The sequence below is a fragment of the Pygoscelis adeliae genome, unplaced genomic scaffold (assembly GCF_000699105.1).
Source record: "Pygoscelis adeliae isolate BGI_AS28 unplaced genomic scaffold, ASM69910v1 Scaffold252, whole genome shotgun sequence".
NCBI lineage: Eukaryota > Metazoa > Chordata > Aves > Sphenisciformes > Spheniscidae > Pygoscelis > Pygoscelis adeliae.
In genome coordinates this window covers 1,263,650-1,272,293 of record NW_008824185.1, presented here as the reverse complement: position 1 = coordinate 1,272,293, position 8,644 = coordinate 1,263,650, and the positions used below count along the sequence as shown (strand labels likewise).

The window sequence follows — 8,644 nt, the reverse complement described above, 5'->3', positions numbered from 1 at the left end:
CACGGCTTCTTCATATTCATGTTCAAATATCACAGTCCCTGAAGTGGATATATATTCTTTGAGCTACAGAGAAAGAGCAAGCATGTAGCTTCAGGGAAGAAGCATAAAGGTCTAAGGTTTTCTCCTGTATTTCACATTATGCAGTCCTTGTGAAAATCCTAGAACCTCAGGGGGTTCACACAGAAAGTGAATCGTTCTTGCATTCTTCATGACACAACTTCATTGAGAGGCAGAGAGGAGACCAATAAACTGATACCCTGACAGTTAAAACCTTGTTTTGGAAAATGGGAGTTTGGGCTTTAACCACAGAAACTTTGCTTTACGGACAAATGCCCAACCACTCAGCTATTATCCAGAAGACAGGTGTAAGCAGTTCAAGCAATCATTGGACATGATATCTAACTCCAAGACAGACTTACCAGCTGAAGTGCCTGAGCATATATTGACACCACATCTCCTGTTGGGGTGCAGCTCACAGGGTTTTTCTCCTGACTTATTGAGGAAAATCTTCAATTAAGATTGATGGAATTAATGAACTCCAGTGTTAGACACTGCGCACCATGTATTGGGCCTGAATACGTAGCTTGGGATTGAAGATTTTATGATGCATCTTGCCATTCCAAATAAAAATTGTGGGCAAGTCAAAAGTGGGATCCAAGGTGTCTGAATCCTCAGGCTGTTGCAGCAAACAACTATACTGTGTCTCTTTGGTCTGTTAGCCTGGACAGATAACAGCACTTCAACCCAATAATAAGCATCTCCTCCTCCAGACACTATGACTCTTACCCCTTTACCAATGGTATTAAGTCTCTGTTCACCTAAGCTTCTTTATGTTTGTAGAGAGGGCTTTTTTTAAGAGAAAATCTGGATCTGCAGCTGTAGTGCAAGTTTTGGGGCTACGTGACTCAATGGCAATACCTCTCTGAGGAGGCTTATGGGAACATTTTGTTACACAGATCATAATACAGATAAAAGGTTAATAACCTGTGCCAAGGAAACTCACCTCACTGAAATACAACATTGTGCTGTGTAGTCCCAAAGCAGTACAAAAGGGTTACTGCCTTTTCCTTTAAGCTTTGTATGATTTAAGAAGGACTGCATCCTGCATCTGAAAACCTGAAGTGCCTCAGTCCCTTTTATTTCACATGAAGGTCTTCAAATTCTTGGAAGGATACCAATTGCACAGAAGAGACCTTTTGGATTATAATCAGGAGGAAACGTAAGTAAATGTTTGTTGCAGACGTCACTCAGATTGGTATTTGGAAGCAATACACCATCTAAAGCAAAGCAACAGTTCCCAAACTGATCTGGGAGACCAAGCTAAATGATTATGGAGCCCTACATCCAAGTGGGATGACTCCTTCTGGGGCTGTGGAACAGCACTGCAGCTGTTCCTCAGTCATATAACCTGGAAAGTGAGATTGATCCCTCAGTACACAACAGATTTTGCATGAGAACCTGCACGGTGATTAAAAAAAAAAGCCTGAGAATGAATCATATCAAACATAGAACATGCAGTGAAACATCATCAGACTACAAAATGCAGTAATCGATGAGTGAAACGAGGGCACCACATATGAAGTCACGCCATACATTGAAAACGCTAACAGCTACTAAGCAGCATGTGCTCTGCTGAAGGAAAAAAATAAACTGCACAGCACAAGAAAGGACTCTTGGAAGAAATAAGTTTGATCCACTTTTGGTGGGAGGTTAGTACATTATGCACGTTATAAATAAAATATAAAATATTGACATTTGTCTCTGTGAGAAAAACACTTCAAAGCAAGTTTCTGTGTCTTTCAATTTGTGGTATTTATATAAGAAAGCTAAAGTGCTGGCTAGTCTTCCCTGCACTGATAATATTTACTGTGCAGTTTTCTGTTTGGAGCCCTTCTCTTCTTTGAGGTTTCCTGTTTCAGAGCTGAAGAGCTCTTAATGTGTTTTAGTTCCCGAGAGTTGCTACGGTATTAGTTCTGTTACCAAACTGGGTCTGAGGGAAAGACATTTTTGTCTGCTTTAGCGTCATATACTGATTTTTGCAGCTGGAACATGTAAAGCAAACCTCTGTTTTTTTTGTTGTGGTTTTTTTTTTTTTAATGCTTAAGCCCTCCATGCAATTATATTTTAACGCTATATTCACCCAGCCCAACGGATATATATTTTTATATATGTATTATATATATAAATAATTTTCATGTGGAATTATTCCATGAGAAGATACAGAGCAAGAATACTGAGACACCCATACTTTTTCCTAAATCTTACTAATTAATGATCATCATCTACTTCTAATAAGGAGAACTATAAGTGAATTGGGATGTATGAGTAGTACTTCCTCACCATCTATAATCTGCATCCTTAAAAAAAATGTTGCAGAAGCTAGTTATTGGTAGGTATTCAGAGCAAGCATATATGTGATGATTACAAGGAGGGAAAGCTGGAGAACCATTTAAAAAAAGTTCTGAGATTGCTCCTGAAGTTCAAACAGGGACAATGTTTTTCTCCCCAAAGTTTAATTCTTCTCAATGTGCATACAAGGGATCAAATCTCACCTGAAATTGGGACTGTGTGTCCACTAACAAATATCCCAAGGACTGCCCTCTGGCACAGAGGCCAACTTGCAAAGAACAGTTTGCATCCACATTATTTACCTTTTAACCTCCAGAACAGGCTGGTCACATCCAAAGTGCCCACGAGAAGTTACGCCTTGCCAACTCCTGAATTGTGCACAGGCCAAAATCTGCCAGCAACTGTTCTACCAACTAACTGTACAGATGACTGAGCTACAGTGCCCCAGAAAATTTCCTGGCACTACTGAGTCTAGAGACATAGATGTAGCGTGACTGGCTTAATGTTAAGCTTTTAACGTACTTATTTTGGTCTCTCTTTAGTCAATAATATGATTCATTCAACCTTTCTTAACCACCTACTTTCAGATGAAACAACCTCTAAATGAGTTTTTATCTCGCTAGATATTTTGGCATCAAGTCAAAAGTTTTCCGACTAAAATACAGTGAGATGCACCTGACATATTACGGCTATTGAAGCAAGTGCAAAGCAGGGACAAGAAAAATATGTAGGATTTTATGATGTTTAGCCTTGGGAGCATATTAACTATGATGCTAGCAAAGCTGAAGCATGGTCTCTGCAAATAAGAACGAACACATTTAACGTGCTTTCCTGTCAAATGTTTTTGTTCTCTTGATGATCCAATACAAAACAAGGCTGAAAACACTTTTTGTCTTTTTAATGCACATGGCATTTTATACAAGCTTGTAATAAGCTTGTATAAAATCATCACGAAAAACCCAGAGTTAAAGGCATCTTCCCCCCTTTTTTGTCTCATCTCCAAGTATGAAGATGTTATAGTACAATAATGCCTTGAGTAACCTTTGTACAACATCCCTGAAGAGTAATTAAGACTTCAGGATAGTCAAGAACAGCGTAAGCCAAAAGCTTGTGCAATTAAAGCAGAATTTGATGTGCAAAATGAGCGTGAACAGCAGCAATGGATAAACTGAAGCTGCTTTAGAGTTGAGAAGGAGTTTGCAGAATGGATGTGTGAATTTCCACCCACCACCTTCATTTTACTGTAGATCAGTACATTCAAGATTATGTTGTGGGGATAATTAACAGAGAGACATCTTCTGTTAATACCTTAGCAGTAATTCTTCAAGACTTAAAAGTAAAGATGACATTTGCTCAATATGCACATAGGCGACATGACTATGTATTTTATCATTTCACTCTCCAGGTAACTTTAGTTTCACTTAGCTCCTTCATGTTTTCTGTGTGCTTTTAAGACTAGTTCAAGCTACAAATTAGAAATTTACAATTAATGCTAGTCTCTAAACCATTATCTGAATAATAATTCATATAAATAATGCCTCCTAGGTTAGAGGGTTTGAACTTGGTGATTGTTACCTTGGAAATAGGGTAACTGAATTTTGCATAGCACTGTTTTTTACTATCGGGGTGTTGTGAAGTACTAAACCTTTCATAAAACCCGTATAATAATTTTCCTTTTCAATACTTATTTCTCCGTCTTTAAAAATTAGTTTTTTTACTGAATTTGCCTATTCTGTTAATTCAATTACATAGAATCAAGTGAATTAAATTATACTACATATATTGGTAGCTCAGTACCGTAGCATCTTTGGGTGGAACACAATACTCTTCCAAGTCTACACTATTTTTTGGTCTTGTACCACTCTCACAGACTTGCCCAAAAGGTCAACCCTTACTTTCATATGCTTATTCCTTCCCCTGTAGCAACTGAAGTCACTTAAACTATAGTCAACACTTTTGCTCAAGGCATACTGAATACAGAGGACACATTTCACGTTCTGCTTAAGCTTCCGATGTTTCCAATTTACTGGAATTATTCTTTTTAAAGAGATAAGTACATACATTTTAAAGCATTTCAGGATCATCTATGATTGTAGATGCTATAACTGTCACTTTTTAAAAGATGAGATTTAACATGTCTTTTGCAAGCTTTGTCTTTTGAAAATTCTACAAGCAATGTGTTGCCAATCACTTATTTGTTCACCCAACACATAATCTACTTGACATGTTTGCAGTCTAGTCTGTTATTTCAGAATATGCACAAGGAAAAGTTTCTGCCACTTAAAACAGTCACACCCTGACTCCAGACGGAGCAAACCCATCATCCTTAAGGAGTTAGCAGAGATAAACAAGCGCTGACTACCTCCCTGATGCGAAAAGCTAGAAAACTACAGGGAAAAGTGGCAAAAAGGAGAAGTCTCTCCATAAAGAGGGTACAGAAGCTACAGGGTGGAATTAGCAGAATTTGAACTGGTAGTCGTTGAAAGGAAAGGAACAGAATAAAGGCAGCCACTTAAGAGTATTCAGGAAACAAAAAGCAAGAGCTGGATCAGGTAAGTAGTTGCTGTATATTGGTAAACTAGGGCCCGAGAAAGAATTAGTTGGGGTTGGAGAAAAATTAAAAGCAGAAAAAAATGCTGGAGCAAAAGTAATAAATAAATATTGTTCAATGAATAAGCTGAATCCTAAATAAATGAATAATTCAAATCTGCATTAATAAGTTATCCATGTTCAAAAATGCACGTGGTGAATAAAAGAAATCCAAACCGTTACTGTGGGTTTTATGCTACTGGACTATTACCTTTGAAGGGATGGAGGCAGATTTTTTTTTTTTTTTTCAAACTTCAGAGGTTAAAAATTATCTACAGATTCAACATGAAGGACAACCTACCATTAGCTGGCAAGACACAATGGCCTACAGTCCTCCTTCACCCCGAGATCCTAGTAGGTTTTTATTTGTTCTTTTTTAAAAAAAAACAAAACAAAACACAACCCCACACCCCCCCCAAACCACACACACACACAAACCAACCTTCTTGCATCACTTCTGAAGAGCACATTTGCAGTATATCAGTAGTTTCATTTGTTAAGATCAAATGAGGTAAAAGGCACCAATAGAACATTCTTTAAAGAGAGCCAGACTAGTAGCTTATCTTAGGTAAACATACTGCCACACAGGAGAACAAACTACTTGTATTTGTAAGGCTGGCAAGTGGACATGTTACAAAAAAGACTGGAAAAAAAATCTAGGAAGAACTATGCAAATACCTTTGTCCTTGCGTACCCTCTAGTGGCTGTGCAAGGTTACGCTGCCCTCACCGTAACTGAGCAGGCCCTTTCCCTAAGAAGACACAACCGGAGTTCTCACCTCTGCAATAGTTCTCATAAATAGACAAAGATTCACGAGATCAGGGTTCTAAGCAGGCACAAGTATGGATTATTTGAAGTGCTTAAGTTTACAACCAATTCTGCCTTGTTAGCTTAATCCCATGAATCCAGGTTTTCCACTTAAAAAGTGGTAGAATACATCAAGCTATTCACACAGGAGGCATTCAGGGCATGTGCCCGTGTTACTGTGCCATATATGCAGGCTGCATGCAAACCGCAGCAACGTCAGTAAGTTAAGCCGAGGTACTAGTTCTCCCGAAGTCCTCTAAGGGTGGAAACAACCCAATACACGAGTTGCAGAGACCACGTAAGAGCCACTTATACACAAAACAGCAATGAACAGCTCAAGACTATGGTACAAGCATGCTTGAAACTAGCACAGGCTGTTTTTCCTCTATGTGCTGAAGAAGTGGATTACGTCAGCGACCAAAACTGTCACCCAGCATAAGAACACTCTGCAAGCAAACAGCGAACATTTAATTTAGTACAGCTTAAACAAACATAAAAGATCGTACAACAGACATTTAAAACAAACCCACAAAAAACACCCCCACACCCCAACCCTCCAATAAATAAAAGCAAAGGTCAGTACCCTAGTCAAGGTACCCAGTCCTCTCCAGGATGAAATAAAAATCCTCATTATGTTATGACTTAGCAGGATATAAAGTGCATTCAGTTTTGTTGATGGAACATGCAGCTGGTGAAACGGGAGAGTAACAGCAGCCAAAGGGAGAATACATAGAGCAGGTTTTTAGCACCCCGTGTCTATTTGTTCATTAACTGAAAGATGCAATAGCTAGTTGCATCATTTAGCTAACGATGCTAGTCATTAAACAGTGCCAGAAGAAACACCTTTGCAACTGCTGAAGCATTCAGCCTTCAACAAATACTTACACTACCAATACGAGAAGTCACAGGGTGAAGTAATTAGATTATATACCAATACCTACATATTAATTATGAGAAAAAATCAAAATACTGTCTTGAAATTACATGAGATAATGCACGTTCAAGATGAAGCCTTCACAAAGAATAGAACACACATAACAGATGTACAACATGTCAGAAGTAACTGAATCCGACGCTACATGTACAATAAACATCCCTTTTAATAAAAAGGAACTTTTATCTTCAGTACAGCATATAGAGTGACAGAGCTGCCCAGTCCTCCAGACAACTATGAAATAGCAGGCTCTACTCTATAGATGGCAGATGCAGATTTTTTTCTGTACCCCAGATGTACATCAGAAAAAAGCTACATGATCAGACAGCCTAAGTAGCTCTTCTTTTATGCTATTCATCTGCATTGTTTTTATAGATGTACAGTCATAAACAGAAATGCAGAAATCCTTCTTTCTGTGTGTTTACAGGTTGAGTTTAAGAAAGTTAGTCCCTTTTCCATCTTTGAAGACAACACCTAAACAACTGTATTGCTTGTCGTTCATCCCCATGCCTGAGTTTTGCAATAATGCAGTACCAGCTTGCCATCACTTCCAAAACACTGCAAGAAAAAAAAACAAAACAAGTGCTGTTAGATTATTCATGGGCTAGCATATACACGAAGCAAAACGAACAACCCCCCCCACCAGATAACTGTCATGGAATACTGTTACTGATAACAAAGCTCTCCATCATAATGGAAGGCACGACAACATACTGCGTGTGAAGGAATGCATTTCCAGAGATTGTATGAAGTCATGTCTCTTTAAATCATATTCATACAGATCTGTGAATATCAACTACATTACATTAAATGCAAGATATTATCAGCATAGCTAGGGGCAGTAACAGACTTCAAGTGCCAGAAATGTACTGACAAACTCTGCTAAGCACATTGAGAAAGAATATTTAAGATGAAAGTCACCTCATAGAGGGTCCCAACTTCTTGGTCTGGAGATGGAGCAAAAGACTGATTTACATATATGAACTGCAACGAAAGAAAACAGAAGACGGAGATCTCTCATAGATCTTATAGATCACAGAACACATAGAAGAAACATTCTGCAGCCAGAAGTGGGTAAATCTGACCTCTGTTCACCATTTATTTCGTAATCTTTACAGTCCACACCAAAATACCATGAATTAGTATTTTCACTTCCGTGTGGAGGGGCAACATGACTTCCAGGAGTCACCTCCGACTGGCCAACCAGGCCAAGCCAAAGCAAATGCGCTGACTGCCTTCTCCTGCAAGTTGACCCATTAGTCTCCCACACAGCAGCGAAAAGTGAACTCACTGGTTTAGTTCTTGCTCTTATTTCAAGTATCCGAACCATTCCCACTATTCCAAATTTGCTCAATTAGAACAGCAGTCACAGAAATTAGAATTATTTTGTTATTTTTAAAGTCATCCTTCTCACTTCCTGCTCCAAACATATGAATGCATACAGTAGCTAGTCCATAATGCCAAAGAGGGCCTTGGGATTTGCAGTGTGAGATGGCGACGTGTAGTAGGGTATCATGTACTATTTCCAAAGAAGAGTCATAAAATTCCTAGGGCATTGTTCCTGAAGCACAGCCTTAAGCTTAAACCACACCAGAAGACTCCATGCTCCTGTATTTTTTTCCTGAGACAATGAGATGGCAGTTAATGAATTAAACTGTTGAGAACACCCATGAACAGTAAATACCTGAACTATTACTCTTCTTTGAGACATTAAGCCTTGGGAAAAAGAAACCCTTCATGATTTCCAGCTGAAAGAGAAGGTTAGTGAAACCGTTTATGCCTGTATGTTTAAATAAGACCCCGAGACCAAGAACAGAGTGATTTCATCTATACTTTAGCTACACGTTTGACTATTTTAATGAGTCTAGCTTTAACTTTATATCTTAAATGAAAACTTTGAAGTGTACAGATGTTAAGAGTTTACTGCTAATCGCAAAATTAGTGCAATCATATTTCTGAATCTGT

At 38.5% G+C, this 8,644-nt stretch overlaps 1 protein-coding gene across 1 annotated transcript in view; it reads left to right on the top strand.

Moving 5' to 3' along the window:
* The first annotated feature begins 5,223 nt into the window (after window positions 1-5,223).
* AP3S1 (adaptor-related protein complex 3, sigma 1 subunit) overlaps window positions 5,224-8,644 on the top strand; it is a 39,537-nt gene continuing 36,116 nt past the window's right edge. The window contains exons 1-2 of the mRNA XM_009334466.1: window positions 5,224-5,292; window positions 7,823-7,897. Of these exons, the coding sequence (XP_009332741.1) occupies window positions 5,224-5,292; window positions 7,823-7,897 (144 nt within the window). The remainder of the gene's footprint in view (window positions 5,293-7,822; window positions 7,898-8,644) is intronic.